This window comes from Lissotriton vulgaris, chromosome 8 (assembly GCF_964263255.1).
Source record: "Lissotriton vulgaris chromosome 8, aLisVul1.2, whole genome shotgun sequence".
Lineage (NCBI taxonomy): Eukaryota > Metazoa > Chordata > Amphibia > Caudata > Salamandridae > Lissotriton > Lissotriton vulgaris.
The window spans coordinates 1395910431-1395938040 of record NC_141696.1 but is presented as its reverse complement, the minus strand read 5'-3'; the positions used below and the strand labels follow the sequence as shown (position 1 = coordinate 1395938040).

Here is a 27610-nt window from a genome sequence, read left to right as displayed (position 1 = left end):
TTAGGTGTGTAATAATGGCACCGCAAACTAATTTTTTTTGTTTTCGGAAACAAATTGCTATGTTTCGTAGTAGTTTTGTAGTAGAGTACTTATAACATAGAACACCTTTAAACACTTGCAACTGCAAAAAGTGTCGTTGAAAGACCTAAGTAAAAATGCCACCGCTAACCTTTCTTTTTTACTTTATGTTACAGATTTGAAAAGGTCCCGGAGGTGCAAGTCAAGCAAAGATTTCGGGTTTCTACGCTAAGTGCAGCACCATCAGATTAGCACAAAAAGTAAACAAGCATTTGCAATGCAATAGGTCCCGCATTAGGCAAGTTGGCTTGATTTCACCAGGACATGACAAAATTGTTATTTATGTTTTTTTTTTAAATTGTGACATTAATAGCTTTGTCATTAACAATGTTAATACTTGTATTTCTGGGCAATGTGACACCTATAGCCTTTTAAATGCAACATGTTTGGGATTGACGTCACTTACAAGCATTGATTCAATTTCAAGTTGTTTATAATAAAATATATTTTTTTAAATAAAAGTTATTGTAATTTTAAATGGCAATCGCTTACACTTTAGTAAGTAATCTTGGGGAGATTATGTTTTAATTTTTTTTTTTACGCGGGCCTTACGTCCTTCTGGGGCTGCTTGAGATGGAGGTTTACTGCCGCGGGCGCAGGGGTGTATGCAGTGCTTTATGCATTTCGTGTCCGGCATTAGGAACAATGTGTCTTTTGTTTCCTACTGGAAATGTCTTTCTTACTATTTTTAAAATGCATTTTCTGTTGTCTTCCTACCGCAAATGTCTTTTTTATCATCATTTTTAACATGTTTTTTTTTTCCGACAGCAAATGTCTGATCCAAAGATGGCGCAATATATCACGTCAAGCAGAGGAAATCGCCTACTCAAACACAGCGGTTATATATATTGCAAGGAGAGAAATTCAGAGCCACGGGGTCATTGGAAGTGTGTGCAATATTACTCAAGGCATTGCAGAGGACGAGCGGTTACTCTGGGTGAGTCTGTTTTAAGAAGCACAGAGCATAACCACTCGGCCTCTGCAACTGCTATTGAAGTTAGAGAATAGATAAATGAGATGAAAATGATTGCAAGCAACTCCAATGACCCTTGTGGTGCCATTTTAAGGGAGGTATCACAACATATTACTGAACATGTAGCTAGTAGTATGTCTGCCATCCCCAGCTTACGTCGAATGATCCAACGTAAGAAACTCGCGAATCACCCACAAAGTGTGAAACCAGAAACTTTTGGGGATATTAAAATTCCAGCTGAACTCTGTGTTACCGTTTCAAAGGAACAGTTTATTCTGTATGACAATGACAACTGTCATAAGCGCATTTTAATATTTAGCACCCCCCGCAATCTTAACCGCTTGGAGAACAGTGATGTGTGGATGCTTGATGGGACGTTTAAAAGCACGCCCACCCCTTTCACCCAAATCTACACCATGCACGGGTACGTTAACGACATTGTAGTTCCTTTAGTCTACAGCTTACTACCAGACAAACAATCCTCAACGTATACTGAGTTTTTGTCAGTCGTAAAATCTAAAATCCCAAACAAAAGTCCGAGAAAAGTAATCATGGACTTTGAATTACCCATGATAAATGTTGTAAAGAAATTGTACATGGATACCCAAATACAAGGATGTTATTTTCACTTTTCTCAGGCTATTTGGCGCAAAATTCAAAAAACATCCCTTATTGAGGATTATGTGTCTGATAGTAAACTGCAGTTTGAGCTTAAAAAACTAGCTGGTCTTTGCTTTGTTCCTCCTAATAGTGTAGTTGACTACTACACATCGATTACAGAGTCGGAATATTTTATGATAAACGAGGACAAATTGGCACCATTATTAAATTATTTTGAAGACACATGGATTGGGCATCTAAGCAGGCGGGTTGCCGGAGGAAGCCACGTTTTCTTGTGGACTGGTGGAACTGCTACTCCACCTGCTTAGTGGGAGGAGCAAAGACAAACAATGCCCTTGAGGGTTGGCACAACTCTTTAAACAAAAGTATAGGCAAACCGCACCCTAATTTCTACAGTTTTCTTGAGATTTTAAAAAAGGAGCAAAGTTTCCAGGAAATGCGAATGTCACAGTGTTTAGCAGGTAATCTACATGCACGTGTTTGCCCGCGTTCAAAGGAAATGTCTGTCCGACTTTTGGCAGTATTAAAACTTTTCCCCTTCTCTGTGCCTTCTGACTACCGGTCTTCCATCGCACATGTACTTAATTCCTTTGGGTAAAAAAAGTTGGCACTTGTATGTGTTTTATTCCATCCTCTGAATCCTTACTGTTGCGCCCGATAATCCTGTCTGTAAATTGTACCCCCTATCGTGTTTACATTTTTTCCATGGATATGTACTTTTATTTCATTCTTTTACATACCTAGTAAGTTTGTAAGTATTTTGTATACAAGCAATGTAAACCAAATTAAAATGTACAAACGCATTTATTGTGTTTACCAAATAAAAATGTACAAACGTGTTTATTGTATTTTACAATTAAATATGTACAAACGTGATTATTGTGTATTTTTCTATGTGACATTACCTATCAGCGTGCGGGAAAAGCGCATGACACATTGGCGTTATTTTTTCGGGGGTATGCTTGCAGTATGCCATTCATCCACCCATCCCACCCACCCACCCACCCACCCATCCATCCATCCATCCCCCCCAACCACCCACCCACCCATCCATCCAGGCACCCACCCATCCCTCCAGGCACCCACCCATCCCTCCAGGCACCCACCCATCAATCCACCCACCCATCCCTCCAGGCACCCACCCATCAATCCACCCACCCACCCACCCATCCATCCATCCATCCATCCACCCACCCATCCACCCACCCATCCATCCATCCATCCATCCATCCATCCATCCAGGCACCCACCCACCAATCCACCCATCCCATCCATCCATTAATCCACCATCAGCCATCCATCCACCCATCCCACCCACCCATCCATCCATCCATCCATCCACCGACCCACCCATCCATCCATCCACCCATCCCATCCATCCATTAATCCACCATCAGCCATCCATCCATCCACCCATCCCACCCATCCCACCCATCCCACCCACCCACCCACCCATCCCACCAACCCATCCATCCACCCATCCCAACACCCACCCATCCATCCATCCATCAATCCATCCATCCATCCATCCATCCATCCACCCATGCCACCCATGCATCCATCCACCCATCCCACCCACCCATCCATCCATCCAGGCACCCACCCATCCATCCACCCATCCCATCCATCCATTAATCGACCATCATCCATCCACCCATCCCACCACCCACCCACCCATCCATCCATCCACCCATCCATCCATCCACCCATGCCACCCAGCCATCCATCCATCCACCCACCCATCCACCCACCGATCCATCCATCCACCCATCCCACCCACCGATCCATCCAGCCATCCATCCATCCATCCATCCATCCATCCATCCATCCATCCATCCACCATCAGCCATCCATCCATCCATCCATCCATCCATCCATCCATCCATCCATCCATCCATCCATCCATATCCACCCATCCATCCATCCATCCATCCATCCATCCATCCACCCATCCATCCATCCACCCATCCATCCATCCACCCATCCATCCATCCATCCACCAATCCATCCCCATCCACCCATCCCACCCACCCATCCATCCATCCATTCAGGCACCCACCCATCCATCCACCCATCCCATCCATCCATGAATCGACCATCATCCATCCACCCATCCCACCACCCACCCACCCACGCACCCACCCACGCACGCACCCATCCATCCATCCATCCATCCATCCACCCACCCATCCATCCACCCATCCATCCATCCATCCAGGCACCCACCCATCCATCCATCCATCCAGGCACCCATCCCACCCACCCATCCATCCACCCATCACATGTTTATTAAATATGGTGTATTCATTTGACGTTAGTATATTCATATGAGGGGATGAAGCACACCGTGACCCAATCTGCCGCTCTAAAAAATAACCTCAAATGTGCGTGATAAATACACTTGCCATCAAAGGTTTTAAAAAAAAGAAGTATATTATCTTGCTATGAGTGGATGATTGCAGGCTCGAACCGTGTCTGACAGCACCAAAGTCTGCCTAGCTATCCGCCTGACCACATCTTGTTGTAGTTATTGACGCTGTGATTACGAGATGAAATATGATGTCTTAATTTATTTCCGCTGTAAAAAAGTAAACACTAGCAGGTGTTTATGAAATATCATATGTTAATTTGAACACATTTAAGTATATTTTGCAGCTTCCCATTTTATGTCATTGTGCTCGCATATTGCAATGGCTTAAATAAACATTGTTCTTTAATAATTGTGCTCGCTTCCCATATGCGCTGCTTAAAGTAAACACTAGCAGGTGTTTATGGAATATCATATGTTAATTTGAACATATTTAAGTATATTTTTGTTAATTATAAAATATATATGCTCTTGCTATGAGTGGATGGTAGGAGGCTTGAACCTCGTCTGTCAGCACCAAAGTCTGTCTATGTTTCCGTCAGTGTTCAATTATAGAGGTACACACATGCACTATGTAACATTGAAAATGAATTTAATTCAGCAGGAATTCTTAGTATCCAGTACTTTCATAAGTATTATATTTCATTTCATACAATACAATTTCTGAAAATTTCAATCAAAATCGTGCTCGGTGAGTGTCAAAGAAAGGGGGGGATTTCAGTGGGATGGGGTGTGGTTGGAAAAGAATAAGGGACAAAGAAAAGGAATTGTGTCCTGTCAACAATTCTATCTCATTCCGAGATCATTTCTAGTCAGTGATAGATCAAACAAGGTTCCCTATATACACTATACACGGGAGCCATATATGGCTAACTTTGCTGAGGCGTGTATGTATAGAGGTGGTGTTGTCGACGTTTCGACCCCTATGGTAAGGGCGGGTAGTTCCTCAGTCTAGGGTCTTCATCAGGACATTAAAATCAGTGACATTGAGCACATCTATATACAGGCGTTTAGAGGAAGTCACACCTCAGTTGAGACTTGCGCCTTCAGTGTTTAGATTAATCAGTCGTCAGGAGTCCTATGACATTTAGTAGATTCCCAGATTCCCGATACGTTGAATTTGAATGCCTTCTGATTCTCTCAATAAGTGGGTGCGGCAAACGTCCAACATCCACTGGAGGAATTAATCACGGGTAGTGTGTGGGTTTCTTACACCAACTGGGGTCCTGCAGGCTCAGTCTCTAAACGTTTAGAGACTGAGCCTGCAGGACCCCAGTTGGTGTAAGAAACCCACACACTACCCGTGATTAATTCCTCCAGTGGATGTTGGACGTTTGCCGCACCCACTTATTGAGAGAATCAGAAGGCATTCAAATTCAACGTATCGGGAATCTGGGAATCTACTAAATGTCATAGGACTCCTGACGACTGATTAATCTAAACACTGAAGGCGCAAGTCTCAACTGAGGTGTGACTTCCTCTAAACGCCTGTATATAGATGTGCTCAATGTCACTGATTTTAATGTCCTGATGAAGACCCTAGACTGAGGAACTACCCGCCCTTACCATAGGGGTCGAAACGTCGACAACACCACCTCTATACATACACGCCTCAGCAAAGTTAGCCATATATGGCTCCCGTGTATAGTGTATATAGGGAACCTTGTTTGATCTATCACTGACTAGAAATGATCTCAGAATGAGATAGAATTGTTGACAGGACACAATTCCTTTTCTTTGTCCCTTATTCTTTTCCAACCACACCCCATCCCACTGAAATCCCCCCCTTTCTTTGACACTCACCGAGCACGATTTTGATTGAAATTTTCAGAAATTGTATTGTATGAAATGAAATATAATACTTATGAAAGTACTGGATACTAAGAATTCCTGCTGAATTAAATTCATTTTCAATGTTACATAGTGCATGTGTGTACCTCTATAATTGAACAATGATTTCATTTCCAGAATATGTTATGTAACCGACCATTTTTTTGTAACTATATGCTAACCCAGGTCGGTGAGACAAGGGTTTACCCCGTTATTACCTACCACATATGTTTCCGTCAGACCACATGTTGTTGCAGTGATTGACGCTGATGTTTCGCTTACTTAAATAAACATACTTCCAAATATGCGCGACTTTGCTTGTTTGTGCTCGCATATGTGCTGCTTCACATTTTATGTAAATTGTGCGCTTTAGTAATTGTGCTCGCTTTATGTAAATTGTCAGCATATGCGCTGCTTCCCATTTTATGTTAATTGTGCTCGCATATTGAAATTACTTAAATAAACATTGTTCTTTAATAATTGTGCTCGCTTTATTTAAAGTGTAAGCCTATGCGCTGCTTCACATTGTAAGTAAATTCGATGTCATCGTTAACTTGTCCGCATATGCGCTGCTTGTGCTCGCATATTGCAATTAAATAAATAAACATTGTTCTTTAATAATTGTGCTCGCTTTATTTAAAGTGTCAGCATATGCGCTGCTTAATTAATTAAATAAACATTGTTCTTTAATAATTGTGCTCGCTTTATTTAAAGTGTCAGCATATGCGCTGCTTCCCATTTTAAGTAAATTCGATGTCATCGTTAACGATGTAATAGTAAATGCAATGCACCTGCATGCGTCCTGATGACATGCGATGTGATGACGGGCACGATGTAATCGCCGCGTTGCAATGTCAGCGCGATGCGATGTATCCGATGTAAGGGGTGCTTCCCCAAGAGGCTCCTTCTTTGCCAAAGAGTAACACATTTTTATGCAAAAAATGACCCACCGTGAGATGGTCCATGTGAGAAGTTGGCCCGATATGCAACGTTCGCTATTCTAGCGACCGCTATGTATCGTTCCAACGACCCTTATGGTGTTTGGTTGTAAGTCAACCTATAGACCAGCTATCCTAGTAGCGTGGATACGAGCAGTCTAAGGCTAAAGACTCGAGAGGGCGTGTTAAGCCAGCTGTTATACCACATATACCCCTTGAACACCAAGTGAAAGGACACCACACAAGTGTTATGAAAATAAACAGTTATTTATTAAGAATCACAACAGCCCTGTACTCTTTATGAGGACAGGGTACTAAGCACAAACCAAATCTCTTAGGAAAATACTTCAAGTGCACAATTAAAACAAGTGTCCGAGGACACGGAAAGTTTAGTGGTCTCGGGCGGACCCGATAAGGCAAGTCGGAAGCGAGGGACTCAGGACCCTAGAGTAAGGAGGCTATGCAGGCACCGAAATGCCGAAGTTACCTAGCCACGAGGGCTGCGGCTGCACAAGTCTTACAGGCGTCGGGGGTCTTCGCTGACGAGCCAGGAGCCAGAAGAAAAGGAGTTGCTGGCCGGCGACCAGTGATGAATAGTTCGTAGAGATCCAAGCCTGGATCAGAGATCGATGACACCTGAAAGCAGAGGGGACCAAGTTCGTACTACTAGCCAGTAGTCAGAGGGTACCAGGAGGGCACCGGTTGGCCGTCACCTCGACCAGGTGAGTGGGCGACGCTAGGCTCTGCAGTCTCACGGACCAGGAGGCGTTGTCGGCGACCAGGATGGAGGTGCGAGCTGTCCCACGAAGGATGATGCTGTTGGCGTCGCTGGGCCCAGGATTGGGGCAACAAGCCTTGGCAGATCTCAGGGCCACGTGGTAGGCCTAAGATGGCGTCTTGAATGGACCAGGAGGGTCCGGGGTGCTCATCTCGGAAAAGGGAGCAAGGGCCGATCTGGAGCAACCAGACCAGCAGTGTTGTTTGTCGGATGTCATCAAGGAAGGGCACAAGCCAGCGGCTAGTGACCAGACAACGTGCTGAGCAGCGAGCAGAAGGGCCCCACGCAGATCGTGGAGATGCTGGGAGACTGCACTTCGGTGCTGGAGCGGCTCAGGGTCGGGGCTTCTCAGACCCCAGAGCACTCACCAGAGAATTGCTTCGATGGTCGTGCTGGTTAAGAGCGTGCAGGTTCTGATGATGGCCGGTCCCTCGAGGTCTCGTCGCACCCACAGATCACAGCTGAGCTGATGACGTGGGTAGAGGTCAGAGGTGCCAGGGAAGCCGGTTCTCGTCGAGCTGGGCCGTCGGATCCTTGAGGAAGGACTTGCAGCAAACCGCAGAGTTCTTAGATGGTGCCCGCTGATGCAGGGTGACTACTCCTTAGTCACAAGGGAGAAATCTTGAGAAGAGTCTCGAATGTCCTTTCGTAGAAAGTAGTTCTTGATTCAAAGATGATCTAATTTGGAAGGGTCCCCGCTCCGGCCTTTATCCTAAAGAAAGGGGTGGGTACATGACTAGGTCCTGCCCTAAGGGTGGGACCAGGAAGGGGGGTAGTTACACCCCTCTCCCCTGCCGGACTTTCCCCAGGCCAGGGCTGGTGCCCCTGGAACTGGTTCTAACCGGCAGATGCGTAGTGAGCACCGGGGTGCCACTCCGCAGTCACCTTCTCGCAAAAGCCCTACCTACCCAGAATACACAAACCCTGTCTGGGACGGTGCGAACACCGCCCTTGACAGGAAACCCTTTGTCCAAACGCTCCTCGCTGGAAGGACTCCCAGCAGCAGGAGGTCAGACTCGTGTCTGTGGTGGCAGCATCCATTTTGTGGAGCTGAGGCTTTAGTTAACTTTAACCGGGGTTCACAGTTACGTACATGTCGTGTCCCTCTAGAAGGGCGGAATGCTAACCTCGTCGCCAGAATTGGTGAGAGGGCAGCATCCCGATTCGTATGACACCTTACTCGACATGCCTTGATAACGCGACACCGAAGTTACCGATGTGGTACGCGTTATCATGGAACAGCCATTGGGTCTTGATTCCGCAAGCTGCAACCGGGCTCGGCTCGGGCCAAAACCTAGTTCACACGAGCCCACGCACTCTGCCTTCAGGATTGTCAAGGCCTGCCATAGGAGTGACTGATAGGAACTCGGGTGTCCATTGTATGGTTAGATATAGGGCTACTATACCTAAAGCAAAGGGTGATTACACGACTTTGCCCCAGCTGTCATGCAGCCAGTTGTGTCAAATTTAGGAGGCCAGCCAGGGGTGGCATAATACATGCTGCAGCCCCTGGCGGCCCTGGGTACACCTATGCCCTGAGTTACAGGGTCTGATAAGGTGGCCCAGTACCAATTGGAAATGTACCTAGGGTACATGGAATCCATTTTAAAGAGAGAGCAGTAGGCCTGGGGTCCTGATTGGCAGGGTCCCAGGTCGACTATGTCCAAAACCAGCTAAAACACAGGGCAAAAAGTTGGGGGCAACCATAGTCAGGATGTACCTTCCTACAGTCCATTTTTGCATAGCCGACCTTCCTTGACACTTACTTAGCCAACAAAGAGTTGGTCATCCACCCGGAATGGTCTTGTGCGCTCTAGATAGAAAGATAGCACACGTTTTGGATCCCGACGGTGGAGCCTAGCTTCCTCTTTTGAAGGATGTGCAGGCAGAAACAAGGTGGGCAAAGTGATGATTTGACCAATGTGGAAAGAAGTAACCACTTTGGGAAGAAAGGAAGGTCTGGTTCTTTAGACAACCTTGTCCGGATGCACAGCAAGAAAAGGAGGCTTAGAGGACCGAGCCTGAAGCTCACTCACTCTGCGAGCAGAGGTGATGGTCACTAAAAAGGCAGTCTTTAAAGTTAAAAGTCTGAGGGGACAGTTATGTAATGGATCAAAAGGAGCGCACATAAGATATGTAAGAACCATGTTCAAGTCCCAATGAGGCATTACGAAAGGAATAGGAGGAAAGAGATGAGTAATGCCCTTAAGAAATCTATTTACAATTGGGGACTTGAAAAGAGAAGGCTGATCAGACAGCCGAAGAAAGGCTGAGATGGCTGAGAGATAGCCCTTGAGCGTGCCCAGAGCAGAGCCCTGCTGGGGATAAGAAATGAGGAACAAAAAAACATCAGAAAGAGGGGCAGAGAGGGGATCCACAGTCTTTGCTGTGCACCATGCCACAAACTTGTTCCATCTACAGGTGTATACTATCTTAGTGAAGGGACGCCTGGCTGCCAAGATAACATTATAGACTTTGAGAGGAAGGTCAAAGGCTGTCAACTCTCGCTACTCCATCATCACGCAAGGCGATGGAGGCTGGACAGATTCGGGTGAAGGTCCGTCCCTTGCTGCTGCAAAAGAAGATCCTCCTGAAGAGGCAGTCGGATCGGAGGATCGATGGCCAGATGTAACATCTCGGGATACCAGACTCTTCATGCCCAGTCCGGAAGCACAAAATTACTTGGGCCCGATCGCGCTTGATCTTCTTCAGCACTCTGGGCAGAAGTGGTATAGGCGGAAAGGCGTATAGAAGACGGCAACTCCACTTGCAATGAAAAGCGTCGTCTAGTGAGTGCCGCCTTGGCAATTCCAACGCGCAGAACTGCTGACATTACTCGTTCTCTTTGGTAGCGAGTAGATATAACCAAGGCACTCCCCACTGCTAAAGAGACCTTGCATCACCTCCGAATGAAGACGCCATTTGAGATCCATCATGCACCTGCGGCTGAATTCGTCCGCCCTGGCGTTCAGTGAACCTGCCAGGTGTTGAACCACCAGGGATATGATCTGATGTTCCAGCCATGTTGAGAGGCGAGGAGCCTCTTGACATAGGGTCCACGACCCCACCCTGCCCTGTTTGTTGCAGTACCACATGGCGGTGGTGTTGTCAATGAACACCTGCACTATTCTTCCCCAGACAGAGGGAAGCAATGCCTTCAGTGCAAGAAGAATCGCCGGAGCTCCAGAAGATTGATGTGGAGCCCGGTCTCTGCCAGAGACCAGATGCCTCTGATCTCTGCCTCTCCCATGTGGCCACCCTATCCCAGAAAGGATTTGTCTCTCACCACTGTGAACTCTGGTTGGGGAAGGGAGAGGTACCTGCTGTTGACACACTCCTGGTCTGCAAATGGCGTGCAGTGCCCTCTGGGATCTGGACGCAATCAGAATGATTCCCCTGATGCTGTGCCCACTAGAACTTCAGGTCCCACTGCACAGCCCACATATGCCACCTGGCATGATCCACCAGCAGGATGCAGGAGGTCATGAAACCCAGCAGCCTCAGGGTCATTCTGATCGAAACCGGGGATAGAGGCTAAAAGATCGGAATCATAACCCGAATATCCCAAAATCACTGCTCGGGAGGATAGGCCCGAAACTGCTCCGTGACCAGAACCCCTCCGATGAAGAGGTGCTTCTGAGAGGGACTCAGGTATGACTTCCGCACCTTGATGGAGAACCCCAGCGAATGCCGGAGGTCAGTCGCAGTCTGGAGGTGGGAGATGACAGCCTGGGATGAGCCCGCCTTCAACAGCAATCGTCGAGATAGGGGAAGACTGGAACCCCTGATCTGCGCAGATGAGCTGCGACCACTGCCATCACTTTTGTGAACACCTGAGGGGCGCTGGTAAGTCCAAAGGGGAGCACGGTGAACGGAAAATGCTCGTGGCCTACCGTGAACCGTAGGTAACGCCTGTGGGCTGGCAGGACAGAGGGGATGTGGAAATAGGCGTCCTGCTAGTCCAACACTACCATCCAGTCTCCAGGGTCGAGGGCAGGCAGAACTTGAGCCAAAGTCAAGATCTTGAACTTGGGAGGGAGTAGCCCCTTTGGACTATCTGCAAAGCCCACCTGTCCGACATGATGTTGTGATGGCAAATCCAGCCTCCCACTGGCGATTGATGAACCTGAAAAGCCAGACTAGGAGGGTTTGGAGGCTGCTGCAGAGGGGGCGCTGGTGGACTGGCCCACCTGCTGGCCCCCTGACCACGGCGGTGGGATCCATGTCCCCGGCAGCGCAGAGTATGGACAGCTTGAGCAGGCTCTGGGCAGAACGCGGCGGGGCACCCTTTCCGAAGCCACAAAAGGGGCGAAAAGACTGCGCTGGGCGGGAGGTGGAAGTGAGGCCTAAGGATCTGGCTGTAGCCCTAGAATCCCCAAAGCGCAAGAGCACGGTGTCTGCTTTGTCGTCAAACAGGCGAGGGCCATCAAAGGGCTTATCTAAAAGCATTGCTTGGACATCACCTGAAAAGCCAGCAGACCTACGTAAAAAGTAAAACAGTAAAACAAATTATTGTTTAAGATTAATTAATACCATTAAAAAATACACTCTAATAAAAACATTTGGTTGATTACCCTTTCTAGTCAATACTCATGTAAAAAAAATATTTTATAAAAAAAGTGCAGGAATGTTTGAGTAGGGCAAAGTTCCCGGTCCGGCAATTTTCCTCTAAACCATCAGAGTCTGTGTACAGATTACATTTCCAAAAGGTTTAAGTTTTTGTTGTTTTTAGTTTAACACAGGATTACACAGGGCCTTGCTTAGATGCCAAAAGTTTCAAGAACTTGACTTACTTCCCATTTAGCAGCGGATCACTTGGGTTGAAGCAAGCAAGCATTGCTTGTCTCAGGGTCCGTATGCCTCGTTCATGAAAGTGACTTTTTAGAAGGTCTGCCCTTTCCATTTTCAGATTGATGCAGGAGCATATTAAATGTTCAATGTCTTCGTATCCATCTCCGTATAGCCTGCATAATTTCCCGCAGTGCTCTCTCAGCCTGGAAGGTGTGGAATAACAGGAAGGATTCCTAACCTATATTTTAGAAAGGATTCTTTTGACTTCCTGGAGTACCCCAGGTCGAAGTATGCCTGTGGCCAAAATAATTTGTAGCTGCTCAGTCAACCAAGCGTGGCTTGTATGTGACAGGGTGGCCATGTCCTGCATAAAGGAAACTTTCTTGATAGCCTTATTTACAACAACCCTAAAGTGCAAGTGCGTTGTTGGTACTTCCCATAATTTGACTAAGCCTGTAGTGGCCAGTGATTCCTCCAAATAGGCGTTGGCCGGTGAGATGGATGTGTAGCTCAGTTCCTGTCAGAGCCGGTGGTTTAGCATGTTCCTGGGTGAGTTCTTGATTTTATGCCAGTACTTAATGTACTAGCCTTGCCTTCCGAGGAGTTGCTTTGTTAGTCCAAACTAAAGATGGATCTGAGCAGGCGAGGTGTATGACAGGAGGTTCAGCATAACTCTGTATGCCTTTGCCAAGGTGGTATCCAGCAATGAGGCGTCCCTGTCTCTCAGCACTTCGCTGCCGTAAGTGATTGACGGTGGAATGTTTGCTTGTGCAACATATAGCAGCTGTCTTAGCGTTGTCGCAATCATCATCCCTTTCCTTTTTATGGCCTCAAGTTATTTCACAAATTGTCCGCTCTTACCAATCTTGACACCTAGATATTTGTACTCAGTGGTGTTCACAATCTGAGTTTCACCCAAGAACCAAGCGTGAGATTGTTTTTTCACGTGGATCGTCAGGGTGTTCGTTTTATTAATGTGGACTTCCAGATTGTTTGCAACTGCATAGTCAAGCAGTGCGTTAAGTAGCCGGTGCAGTCCAACTTGAGTGTGACTTGCTAAAACCATGTTGTCCGCATACGACATACTCGAGGTGGCTTCTCCCCCTAATCGAGGGGCATGCACGTTGCAGTCTGTTAGATTTGGGGGTCTCTAGTTAGTACAGGTAGGTACTTGTGACAAATAGGGACCCTTGCCTCTAGTCAGGATAAGGGGATTACACTCCTAAATAACCCCTGCTCACCCCCTTGGTAGCTTGGCACGAGCAGACAGGCTTATCTCGGAGGCAGTGTGTACAGCATTTGTGACCACCTACAGTAACCCAGTGACAACACTCCAGATGGACACCACACCAGGTTTTATATAAAAAAATAAGTATACTTTATATAGATTGACCACAAGACCATAACCAACAAAAATAAACAAAACTGTTACTTTAAGATGGTAGTCAATGTACCTTTATGATGCGTTGCGCTTCCACGACAAGCAATGTCACAGCAATGGAAATGCAGCAAAGTTCAGGTGCAAAGAAGTAAAGGCATGTAGATCTTCCAGATGCAGCCTTCTTCTCCAGAGATGCGATAAGATCTCGGTTCGATGCGTGGACTGCAGGCGACACCCTTGTTCAGAAGTGCGACAGCAACAGCTTCAGCTGCGACACTCTTCTCCCACGATGCGTGAAGCTTCCACACGATGCAACAACTACAGCGGCGACATCCTTGTTCAGAAATGCGACAGCAGTAGCTCCGACGGCGGCGCGCTTCTCAGGGATGCGAGGCGCTTTCCACTATGTGGTGCAATGCAAAATTTCCAGCGACAGCCTTGTTCAGAAGTGCGACGGCAGCAACAGCGATGGCGACACGCTCCGACCTTGTTGCAAGACTCTTCTCTCGATGCGGTGCAGTGCGACAACTCCAGCGGTGACACCCTTGTTCAGAAGTGCGACGGCAGGTAGCAGCGACGGCGACACGCTTCCTCGATGCGGTGCAGTGTGACAACTCCAGCGGCGACACCCTTTATTAGAAGTGCGACGGCAGTAGCAGCAACGGCGACACGCTTCGTTGAGTCGCACTACCAGCTCCTTGCAACACGCAGTTCCTCAGAAGGCCCAAAACAGCAGCATGCACTTCCAAGAGAACTCTGGGGAGCTGGGGGTTGAAGTCTGTTGTCCCTGAGACTTCAGCAGGAGGCAAGCTCTTTTCCAAGCACTTGGAGATCCTTCACAAGTTGAAAGCAAAGTACACAAAGTTTCTTTCTCATTTAAGTTTTATATAGCGCGTACTTGACCCGAACCGATTAGGGTATCAGAGCGCTTTACATAGCACCAGTTACGTTACATGAGGACACACATTCATTTTTGTTAGGCACAGGAGATTAAGTGGTTTTCCCAGAATCACAGGATGTTTGCCGTCGTTACCGAGACTCTAACCCAGCTCCCCAGGTCCGAGGTCGAGCCCCTAGCAGTTAGGCCAACTCCTCTCCTTTGGCAGTAAGGCAACCACTGCAGGCCAATCCCCCAAGCAGAACTTCAGCTTGGGAATAGTCTCTCCTCAGTTTCTTCAGGTTCCTCTCCTCAGTAAAGGTTTTTTCTTGTAGTCCAAAAGTGATCTAAATTCTTGGGATCAGGGTCCCAATACTTATACCCCAAAATCCTTTTTCCTCTGGGGGCAGAGGGGCCTTTGCCCAGTCCAAACCAGTTCTGGAGCACCCTGTTGACATGAATCCTTCTTTCCTTTCACAGTGCAGGGCAGAAACATCAGACGCCCCACAAGAGGTGGAGCCAGCATTGTGGAGGAAAGGCACAGTCCTATTCAGGTCCCAGGTGCAACTCCTCCCTCCCATCTAGATGCAGAAATCTCTATTCACCACTGAGCTGACTCATTCTGTCTCCTGGAATCCCCCAGCCCTGTCACTCAAACTCCAGACAAGGAATACACAACCTAGCAGAGGCAGGCTTGGTTAGTTAGACAAGAAAATACCTACTTTCTAAAAGTGGTATTTTCAAACACAGAATGTTAAAATCAACTTCACTAAAAGATGTATTTTATCATTTTGAGTTCAGGCATACTAAACTCGAATTTCTACCATGTTTCCCGAGTCAGTTAGGATTATAAATTTAATAATCTTACTGCCCATTCTAGCCTATAGAGAACAGGTAACCTTGCAATTGAGAAAAACGAAAATGACTGTAATTCACTATTAGGACATGCCACACACATCAGGGCATGTCCCTCCTTATCCTTACAATGCACCATGCCCTTGGGCCTACCATAGGGGTGTCTGATATGAAGAAAAGGGAAGGTTTAGGGACTGGCAAATGGGTGCACTTGCCGAGTCAGCATGACAGTACCAGACTGCCCACAGGCTCTGCAATGGCAGACCTTAGACACACTTTCACAGGCTGCTTCTGTGGGTGGCACAACCAGTGCTGCAAGCCCACTAGCAGTATTTGGATTTACAAGCCCTTGGCACTCCTGGTGCACTGTACTAGAGTCTGACAAGTAAACCAAATAAGCCAATCATGGAATCACTAATCCATATATTAATTTACAATAGGGAGAGCATATGCACTTTGGCACTGGACAGCAGGGCCTGATACACATAAAAGTTGTGAAAATTTGTGCAGAGATCTGCCTGTGCCTGAAAGTACTATTCCTACATTTTGGAATGTACAAACATTACCAAGATAACACATGAAAACCTGTACCCGTACAGATTTCTTGATATAATCCTGGGAAAGTCATGTCACCTTTCCGGTGGGATCTTATTCCTTCTATGCGGAGTTCTCCATAGCTTACAACTCAGGGGGAACAGCATTGATTGTGCAAATGACCTTGACTACCTCTCCACAGGAAAAATGCCCCCCTCCCGCCCCCAGGGGAAAGCCATCCTCTACAACCCTAACACATCTGTGGGTGATCTATTTTCTTTCCCACCCTGGAAGGGCATTTAAACTATCCTGGTGCAAGAGTTAATGTTTAACCCTTTCCATGGTGGAAAGGGGGTGGAGAAGTGTGGTTCAATGGTTAGAGCGGCAGAACCTGATGCAGAGGTCTGGCCCGGGACCAGAGTTCAATTCCCGCCTCGACGGCTTTTGGACTCAATTTCCCCGGACCTGATAATTCTCGCCTCGGTGCCTAGTCTCATCATGGGTCCCACTCTGTGACTCTGGGCAATAGCTTGCTGAATCTCCACAACGGCCCCAGCAGGGCTGTGGATGTCTGGCTTCACCTTGGGGGTGCCCAGGAGTGGACATTTCACAGGAGAGCCAGAATGGGTTCCACAGCGGTATGAATACAGCGCTGCGAGGCCTCCGGGTAGAAGTGCGCTATATAAATACTCTACATTTACAATTACATCAGTGTTTGGAATGCTCACAAACATACACGTTTGTGGATTGAAACACCCTCTCCCCCTGTGGAAAGTGATATACTGCTCTGAAATTCTTTGTACTTGTGGCAGAACTCTGCACCTGTAAATTGGTTTATGTCTGCTACTTTGTCAATTTTTAGAAATCTTAAGAAAGATTAATTCGGTTGTAGAAGAACATTTATACACTTTGAGTAGGTCAGTTGGTCCTCAGCTACAGGAGTCTCAAAAACGAAACCAATCAGAACAAGTGCTACACTTTTTTCTCAGCCAAAAGATTGACAGTCAATGTACCCTTTCTTTCTTAATGCAACAGGATCTCTTCTCCCATTCCAAAAGCCCTTGTCATACCGGGTACTCGTCAATTTACTTATAAGACCACTTCCTTAGATCATGAATAGCTAAAAAATGGAATGCCACAGGGAGGCTGATGAAACTCAGCTGCATACTAAAGTCACAGACAACCTTGATAATCACTTCCTAGTCTATGGACCATCTCATGCATACCGAACAATGAAGGTGGCCAGCTGGCATAAACAACATCAATACATTTTGCCCATTATATGGCACTAACATTTACAAGGCCTATTTATTCGACTAGCCTCAGAACTTACCCCACTAGCACCGACTAACTTTAAGTATGGTATGTACAAACTGGCACTCACCTTCACAACTGTGATTCATCACTAAAGTAAATAAATCAACATTGCTTTAGCTGGGTTCTAAACACCATATTCTGGATCCCTTTGGGGCATGTTGTTGACGTTTCACACACTACTCCAATAGACTTTTCATGGGCTTCTTTTGCAAACTTCGGGGTAAGCCAAAGAGTGTGGAAGTACTTGGCCATCTCATATTGACCCTGTAATGCTCAGATGATATCACAATTCTACTGTTCAAGAAGAACATCAAGCTAAAAATGCTGTCTCTTATTCATGATTATGTACATCACAGTCAATAGAACTATTAACCTCATACCAAATGACCAGATACCTAAAGTCAATTGTACAGATCTGACATCTCTCCAGCATAAATACTAATTTGAGCCTCAGGGATAATCTTGCTAGAACTCCAGACAGCTGCCCCTTAGTTTACTGGTAGAAAAAGGTCTGAATCCCAACCTCTACCTTGACATATATGGGCTAGATGCCCCTTACCAGCCTAGATACCTATTGCTCGATTCACTTGCAACATTATCCTAGATAATGCCATCTGATGGATTTCATAGACCCAAAAAAATAATGAAGATATTCCAGTTTGTGAGGAGTAAGTCTGAAGCGTGTATTGTCTACAAGCAACACATGCCGAATACTAGGAAATTTATATATTTTAGGTTTTGCTTTTTAAACATCTTGGTCCTTGAAATATTTTTGCACTTTAAGCAATAAAATGGAAAATTGAAGAGAATAGTCCAACTAAAACCACATACCTGTGAGAATGTCTTCCTTCGAAGAATTCTCTTCTTTTGATGTAATTTCCTTTGTATCAGCAACTGAATTCAAAGTTACATTTTGAGGCAACCTCCTTCTCACTTTTCTTTTTTGTTCTCCATTTAACTTATAGCTGTCAAAGCAATAAATAAAATCAACGGATTTATACATTTCCCTAAACAGCAAACATACAGTATTACAATGCAAAAAAAAGAAATGCACAGATAACACAAATGTGAGCAATATAAGAGTATGAAACAATGATGCACAAAATGTAATCACTATACCTAGAAAGATAAGAAAAACTGGATTTATTATCAGGGGCCTTATTTATGACTCATGCTACTCAAAAACTTTATATAAAACTCACTCAGATTGATTGCACTTTGAGACACTCCTCAGACCGTTTCTATAACTGTGTTCCCGGCCGAAGTGTTTAATTAAACCAACTGCTCCTGTTTTGCCAAACAACCCTTGTCTTGTTTTTTCAAGGGAAAATTCATAGTTGAGTAAAACATTTTGGCGAGCCAGCCAGAAGAGATTGAGATCTTGGATCCGACTGAAGCTAAAGGGAAGAGATCCCACTCGGAAAGATCCATATCTGCGCAGTAAGGAAGGTGAGCAGACACCGCAATTGATTGGAAGTTCTGCTGAATCCATGGGGTGAAGGTCTGTCCTGAAGCCACCGTCAGAGGGTAAGAGACCACATCTGATACTTAGTCCCCAGTATTTGGCGAATGGCAAATAGGAAGAAGCACAAAATCTTAGCCGGAGGGCCCGGCCACTGACAGAAATCCGCCATGTTACCTATTTTTTGGAGGTATTCCTGCTGCGGTCACCTTTTTTCGATATCACAAACAAGAGGGAGAGGGGTAGTTCCAGCATATAGGCACCTAGTAGATATGGCAAATACGAACGTATGCAGTTCCTAAGGGGTGTGGAAGGGCAGGGGGGTGGAAGATAGGGGAATGGGTGTAAGGTGTTCCTAGTCTAGAAAGGGGAGTGAGAATGGAGTAGCTACAATAAGGAGCAAGGGGCCTCACACACCACAAACGGTGTCATGCTTCATCACAGGGCAGCTCCCCGATGGGCCAGCGGCTGCTAAACCCAACGGGCCCGCAGGCAGACTCTTTGCCAGAGGTCTTCTCTGGTTGCCGACATGAAGCTAAAGAGTGGTGTGGGGGCGTATGTGTAGTGAGTAGAAGTGGGAAACAAGAAGTGCAAGTTAAAAATAGCTAGGGGATTTCAAAACTAATTTTATTCACTGGATTCTCTACTACTGATAAAAACAACCGACTATCAAAAGTCGTGGCTGACAAGTAAAATTATACATGATGCAGCTCAGAATAGTGTGTGTAGGGTGGATTTGGTCGAAACGTTTCATGCCCAAATTCGTCCAATAGGATCTATGACATTTCTACAGGACCAGGAGATCCTCATCTACTCTAATAGGGAAGGTCTAGAATGTAGAGAGAAAGATCACGTTCCCTGTAATCTTGACCCGAATCGTAGTCCTGTGTGAAAGTGTGAAAGAAATAAAAGTCTACCTTCTGGAGAACACCTAGAAGGGGATATCGATATGGCCCCAACCAAGATGTCCGCAAAACTCGCTCACTGGCGAGGGAAGAGCAATCCTAAACAATGTCCTCCACGGCATGAGACCTAACCACAGACAGACATCAGCAGGGATGCCATCCCCACTCATGTCTGGCTGTGGGTCTTCCCCCACCAGCTGTCTTTTGTCTTGAGTATTGTGATTTTGTCAATGTCTCAATGTGCTATATGAATATGCTTGTTATTGCATCCATACTGATTATTATGCAAAGACGTTCTGATATCTATCTGCCAACACTTGCTTCAATTCTTCCACCCTGTCCTCAAACAGGTGTTCTGTCAAAGATCTTACCCACCAAGTGGCACAACATGGCTTACCCACCAAGTGGCACAAGGAAAATAGTTCTTAGAGCAAGCTGGCTGCATTCACTGATTTAAATGTTAAAGATTCTAGTGCAAGAATATTTTGTAATGGGTTTCAAACTTTTACATTTCATATCCTACAGAAGGCCTGGAGAAATCTTGCCACCACTGAGGCTGCCACTGGGTCATTTGAAAAGCAGCCAGTGTCATCCACCATAGGCCTATATTTCTTTAACCCTTTCACAGCCATGGTTTATATGCATTCCAAAGCATTTATGACAAATGTACACTTCATAAGGGCAGTAGAGGGGTTGAAATAAAATACATGTTAGGAGCAATAGCTCAGTAAGTCTCAGCTAATTGCGAAAAAGGAGCCTTTATCTGTAGGCTGCGAAGTAGTTTTGTTAATGTTGTAAGATCACACGGGTTTCGATAGGAGTGGTGAAAGATGGTGGTGCAACAGGATGACAAAACTTGCCTGCCTAATCTCATGGCACTGTAGGCATGAGCCAGCTTTGAGGAGCCACCGAATGTGGTTCAGTAAATCCTCAAATGTGTCTTCTGTGGAGGAGTGAATTTGCCAGAACACTGTCAGGTAGAAGTGAGTACAGGATAGCAGTCTAAAGCATTGGGGTGGCAAATAGCAACAACACCCCTACCTGTGTCCTTAGACCCGGACCGCATCTCCTGCACTTTAAAATTCAGCTGCATTCACCGCCATTTGGGCGGCCCGGTCCCTGCGCTCTGTTTACCTGGGTCGCCATCTTGGGTGGGTCTAAGAAGCACTCCTCAGCCATTCGCTGGAGCCGACACGTGGACTGGATAGAGGCTTTACTTAGAGCGTGTACTTAAGGCGGGTAGGAGGGAGCTTCACTCCTGTTTGGATATCGCCTCGCACATAGCGCTACTCGCTAGAAGCCTGTTGTAATTTTAAAAAAGCCCTGTTTTGTCGTTTCTGTTCTTTTTAATTTTATTCACTTATACCTCGGGTTTAATCATTAGTTTAGATTTGCCTAGATTTCATAGTCACCCCTACCTGTGTCCTTAGACCCGGACCGCATCTTCTGCACTTTAAAATTCTGCTGCATTCACCGCCATTTGGGCGGCCCGGTCCCTGCGCTCTGTTTGCCTGGGGCGCCATCTTGGGTGGGTCTAAGAAGCACTCCTCAGCCATTCGCTGGAGCCGACACGTGGACTGGATAGAGCCCTACTTAATTAGCTGGATATGACGCGCAGCGTGTACGCGCATCGTGGACGCCACAGTCACGCCAGAGTCCAGCCCGTCTGCGCCCGTCCGCGCTGAGGACGCGCTGGGCGGCTGGACTCTGGACTTAGACGAAGCTTTTGCCTCCTCGTGTAGATACTCCCACCAGGAGATGCTACGCCTGAAACTCCGAAGTTTGTGGTGCTCGCACTCCTATGAACCTGACGAACTTCTTTTTCCCTTACGATGTGGCTGTTACCACACGCGTAGGCCTGTTAGTCCTGTTCCCCGTCACCTCTCCTCTGACCTCCCCGCCGTCAGTAGACCCAGGACAGTGGGAGTAGAAGGCATTTTGATCAATGCCCGCTCCCTTGTCAAAAACAAGATAATGTTTAGGGAGATGGTCCTAGACAGAAAGCCTGCCCTAGTGTTTATCACTGAAACTTGGGCTAAAGACTCATCTGGTCCTGATCTGATCGAAGCGGTCCCGGAGGGGTACTGCCTGGCCAGACTGGACAGACAGGGACGAGTGGGAGGGGGTATAGCGATCATCTATAAAGACCTTCTGCAATGCCACACAGTACCTATACCCGACTTTCCGGATAGCTTTCAAGCTTTCTATTTCACCATAAAGGAAGTGCAATGCCCTTTTTTCAATGGAATTCTGCTGTATCGACCTCCTGGCCCGAGGACCGACTTCACGCACAACTTCCTCCAGTCCTTGGAACCCTACTTTGGTCGAGAACATTTTTCCATTCTAGGTGATTTTAATTACCATTTAGAACGGCATGATTTATTTGATACTTCATGTCTTACTGAGGCCTTGGCGTCCTGTGGACTCACGCAGCGAGTTAGCGGGATTACCCATCGTGCGGGCCACACACTAGATGGTATTTTCTCTAACGACCATCGTCTGACCATCAAGGATCCGGTGTATCTGTCTTGGTCCGATCACCTTGCGGTCCCTTTCCTTTTGGAATGCCATAGGATGGATAGAAGTAAAATAGGGAAACACTCAGTGGAAACTGCCAGAAATTTTAGAAATATCAGCAATGACTCCTTCGCGCCATGGGCTGTCAGCCTTTCTACTACTGGCACGGACAGTGTTCAGACCGCGGTTGGTCATTTTGAACAGGTTATTACTGAGGCCCTGAATGAACTGGCCCCAGTACAGACCTGCCGCCGAGCCAGAAAAAGGCCATCTGCCCCATGGTTTTCTGAATCTCTCAGACTCCTCAGGCAAGAAGTGAGGAGGATGGAGAGGCTCTGGCACTCAGGCTGGGACCTCAAGAACAAGGAAGCTCACAAACTCCTGGTCAGGAAATACAAGGCTGAGATTGTGCAGGCCAAACAAGATCACTTTGTGGCCATGACAACCTCGCTCTCCTCGCCGAAGGAGCTTTTCAGAATCGTTGACTCCTTAGTCAACCTACAAACACCTGACCCTGTTGTACCCTCGCAAGATCTATGTGATAAAATTGCTTCCTTCTTTCACACCAAAATACAGGATATCTACCTGGCTCTTGAGGAACAAAGAGCATATATCAGTGGGCCCCCTGCTCGGGTTGAGATGAACATGACCACCACAGATATCTCCCCATTGAGCACCCTGGACTCCTTTCCCCCGCTGGTTTTACAAGATCTGGAGATCTTGCTTAATAAGACCAAATCTGGCTCCCCCCTAGATATCTGCCCACTGAATATCATTAAGCAGTGTAGGGAAAACTTCCTACCGCCTCTGCTAGAAATCATGAATCTAGCTATGAGAGACGGTGTCTTCCCCTCGGAGTGGAAGAGTGCAGTAGTGAAACCCCTGCTAAAGAAGGCCTCCCTTGATCCGGAGGTCCTAAAAAACTTCCGTCCGATCTCACTGCTCCCACCCCCTGCGAAGATGCTTGAGGCACATCTAAACAAGCATCTCGCTGCCTTTGTGGAAGACTCGGGCTGTCTGGACTTTTCCCAGCACGGATTCAGGAGGGAACACAGCACTGAGTCGGCCCTCACTATTGTGCTTGATAAGATCCGCACGAAAGTGGATGGGGGCCAGACCACCCTCCTGGTCCTGTTAGATCTAACTGCGGCCTTTGATACCCTCTCCCCCTCAGTACTCACATCTCGTCTGAGGGAAGTGGGGGTGAAGGACGCAGCTCTAGATCTACTGACCTCTTTCCTTGACGGAAGGAAACAAAGAGTCAAGCTGGGGGAGTTCCTATCTCCATCCCGACCGGTGCTTTGTGGGGTCCCGCAAGGGTCGGCTCTTAGTCCAACCCTATTTAACATCTACGTGACCCAACTAGCCAGACTAATTAGAACTTTCGGGATGGAGGTAGTTTCTTATGCAGATGACACTCAAATCCTCGTCTCTCTTTCCCATTCAGATGTACCAACTGCCTCCAACTTTAGATCTTGCATGGAGGCGGTTGGTCAGTGGATGATCCATAACTCACTCAAACTGAATGGGGAGAAGACTGAGGTAATGGTGTTTGGAGGGAAAGAGAACATCTGGTCAGCCAGCTGGTGGCCTGACTCGCTAGGAGTGTGCCCTTCCCCCACGACATCTGCTAAGAATCCTGGGGTGATGATAGACCCTGCCCTGGATATGGGCAGACACGTTAGTAGAACCATCTCCACCTGTTGGGGCTTAATCCACACCCTGCGAAGAATCAGGAAATATCTCTCTCAGCAATCCAGAAAGCAAATAGCTGTCGCACTTATCGGCTCACGACTGGACTACTGTAATGCGCTGTATGCGGGGCTAAACAGGAGCCTGCTGCAGCGCTTGCAGGTAGTCCAGAATGCTGCAGCCAGATTTGTTCTGGATGTTCCCAGACGCTCCTCGGCCACGTTGGTCAGGAAAGCGCTGCATTGGCTACCGGTAGAGCACCGAGTACGGTTTAAAGTCCTATGCATGACCTATAGAGCCATTGCAAAGAACAGCGACACGGGAGTTGGTTTCATCATCTCCCATTACACTCCTGGAAGGGACTTGCGCTCCTCCAGGAAACTGCTCCCGACAGTCCCCCGCATACGAAGAGCCAAGTGGGGTGGGCAGGGCTTTCTCCACCCTGGCCCCTAAATGGTGGAATGATCTCCCTCTGGATCTCAGGTCCCTACCCTCCCTACAGAAATTCCGAAGTGCCCTTAAAACTCGCCTCTTCCTGCAAGCCTATGTGTAAGGATGATGTTTCCATTTTTTAGATGTTGTTAGGCGCCTTGATACCTGCGGGTTATTGTTTTGCGCATTATAAATCTTTATCTTTATCAAATCAACGAGGGGATGAAGATGTGGCGAGTTCTTGAGGCTTCTGTCCAGTAGTCAACCTAGTGGGATGGTCGAGGGGCAATAGGCATTTGAGGGTAAGGTCCCAGGATTCTTGTTTCCGTTTCAGGGAAGACCTGGCTTAGCAGTTCCGGCTGGACTGTTCCCATGAGGCACAGGGTCAAGACTGATTTGCATATAGCTGGGTCTGAACTGAGGTGGTGAAGTGAGCTAAAGAATGATGATGGATTCAACCCAGGTCTGTGACTGGGGGTGAGTGTCTGAAAAGTTTCAGCGCTCCGTCCATCATCTCCTTGTGTTTGCTTTGTTCGCCCTAAGTTGGCAGGATATGCCCAGACGTGGGTCCCTTGCTCACTTTGCCACTGGATTCAAGCTAGCCTGGCTGATGAAGGGTCTTACCCAAAAACCGGTCCCAGGATTCTTGTTTCCGGTTCAGGGAAGACCTGGCTTGGCAGTTCGGGCTGGACTGCTCCCATGAGGCACAGGGTCAAGACTGATTTACATATAGCTGGGTCTGAACTGAGGTGGCGAAGTGAGCGAAAGAATGATGATGGATTCAACCCAGATCTGTGACTGGGGGTGAGTGTCTGAAAAGTTTCAGCGCTCCGTCCATCATCTCCTTGTGCTTGATTTGAGGGTAAGGGTCACATTTGGGGCTTGTTTCCTTTTCCTTTTTCTGACCAAAGGAGTGTCAATAACACCTGCGATGACGGACCGCAAAAACCTTGCACTCTAACCACCGAGAAAATAATTATCAGTCCCTATTTTTGGTTAAGAAATAAAGAACAAGCACCCGACAAGAAACTCACATGTCCAGTCATCTTTTAAAACACAACAGCAACCAATGAGAAATTGTGGTTGCCATATCACAAAAACTGTCTTATTAGTCACCTTCCTCACTCTCCAGTCCCAACGCAAATCATACAATTAAGGTGAGCTACTTCAAAGAACAAGTTAGGTATTTTTCATAACTCTTTTTTTTGATCAAGACTATCTTTCTATAGTTTTACCACGTAAAGAATTCTCACCAGATTCCACATCTGATGTGGAAAGCTTTATTCCAACTATGGGGACGAGGTGGCAACAGAAAGACTCCAGCTGCAGAGAAGTAAATGTGCCACCGGATGTTATGACTCTGTCATTAAGGCATTCAGACACACTTTACATATTATTTCTCCCTACTCCTTACATAAAAGGAAATACAAAGCAACACCCATTGGCACTCAGAAAGAAGAGGTGGGCAGTTGGTGGTAAATTTGCACGAAATAAAAAACTTACCAAAGACATACAAATTGTTCTTATAATGGATCATTTGTCACACAGAAACTCTATGGAATGACTACCTCAGCAGAATGGAAGTGGGGAGGCATGTATACTATTTTAATCTGCACAGCCCTAACTGTTGTTAGTGTCTTCACATCAATTGGCACCACTTCTGGTGTCAGTCTTGACTTCTTAACTTTGACAATTTTCTTGTTTTGTTTGTTAAATGCATGCCTACCAACATTACGTCTGGTTTAATCAACAATTACTCTTTATTGATTTAATTTCTTCTTTGATGATTTCTACACACTTTCTTTTCTTGTTACAATTTTCTTTTTGTTAACTTCCCTATCTCAGATGCATTTTGAGTGATTGCCCTTCTTCAAGGTGTTAATTCTTTAATCCAAACACAGAAATTCAACATCTTGTCACTGTGCATCTTTTAATGACCTAACATCAAACAAGGTATCTCTGTTCACTCTCAACAATTAAGTTCCATAAATCAGTAGTCTCTAATTAATAGAAATATCAAGGTGTAAAAGGATCTCTACCAATCTTTAGTATTCAGAAATAAATTACCATCTATGGCCATTGTTACATACAGAATGAAGCTTACTAGTTATGTACATTCCTACTCTCAACATCATCTCTCAAATGATCTGGAGATGATTAAGTTCCCACAGTTATATGAAAACTGAAGCACATATGATCCATGATTTGACACTGTGAATCATGGCAAAGTATTAGACTGATTGGAGAATAGGATGGGTCTCTCGGGTACAGTCCTAAAATGGTTTTATTTCTTCTTAGAGAATAGATCGCAAAGATTCTTGGTGAACCACAGGCTATCCCTTCCATCCCAAGTCTTATTGGAGTTCCTCAAGGTTCAACTCTTACCCCATCCCTATTCAACCTGTACATTGAGCCACTCACTGAGGTACTGCAGCAGGCTAACATCTCCTTCCATATGTATGCAGATGACACTCAGCTGTATATGAAGATCACATCGCTTGAAGAGATCAACATATTGAACCAGGCTCTACAAAATACAGTTCACTGGCTTTTAAGCAATCATCTTAAAATCAACTCACGGAAAACAGTATTTCTTCTGATCTCCCCCCCTAAATCCTCCACGATGATCAAGGAATGGACCAAACGGATCACAGCGCTAAATGGTACTCCCACTCTAGTTGATTCTACCAAGTCACTTGGAATCACGCCGGATAAGGATTTAAACATGCAAGCTCACATCAACACTATGGCAAAAAATACCGGATTCCATTTGAGCTAGCTCAGAAAATTGAGAAAGGTAATCAACACTGCTGACCTGAAAACGGCTGTCCAAGCCTTGGTTATCTCAAGGATTGAGTTTGGATGCACAACTCTAGCAGGGATTCCTAAGATTTCCACAGCTCCACTTAAAGCCTGCCTGAATGCTGCTGCGAGATTCATAATGGGTAGTAGAAAATTTGACCTCATCACTCCACATCTGAAAGCGCTCAAATGGCTGCCGTGCGAGGCAAGAAATCAGCTAAAGATGGCGTGTATTACACACAAAGCTCTACACTATAAATCTCCACTTTACCTTGCCCAGAAAATTATGATCTCAGGAGGCCTTAGATCTTTGAGAGGGGCAGCTGATTTCCAACTGAAACCAGCAAGCTGCCTTAAGAAGAGAACTTACGACAGAGCATTCTCGGGAGGTGCGCAAGAATTTGGAATGCGTTGCCAACGAATATCAGAGGAATAACCTCCGGCTCGCAATTTAAAAAA

General features: G+C 46.3%; 1 protein-coding gene across 1 annotated transcript in view; it reads right to left on the bottom strand.

The window, feature by feature from the left end:
• The window catches only part of LOC147698809 (E3 ubiquitin-protein ligase TTC3-like), a 1497644-nt gene that overhangs the window by 764243 nt on the left and 705791 nt on the right, over nucleotides 1-27610 (bottom strand). Inside the window, exon 26 of the mRNA XM_086935406.1 lies at nucleotides 18173-18306. Within this exon, the coding sequence (XP_086791532.1) occupies nucleotides 18173-18306 (134 nt within the window). The remainder of the gene's footprint in view (nucleotides 1-18172; nucleotides 18307-27610) is intronic.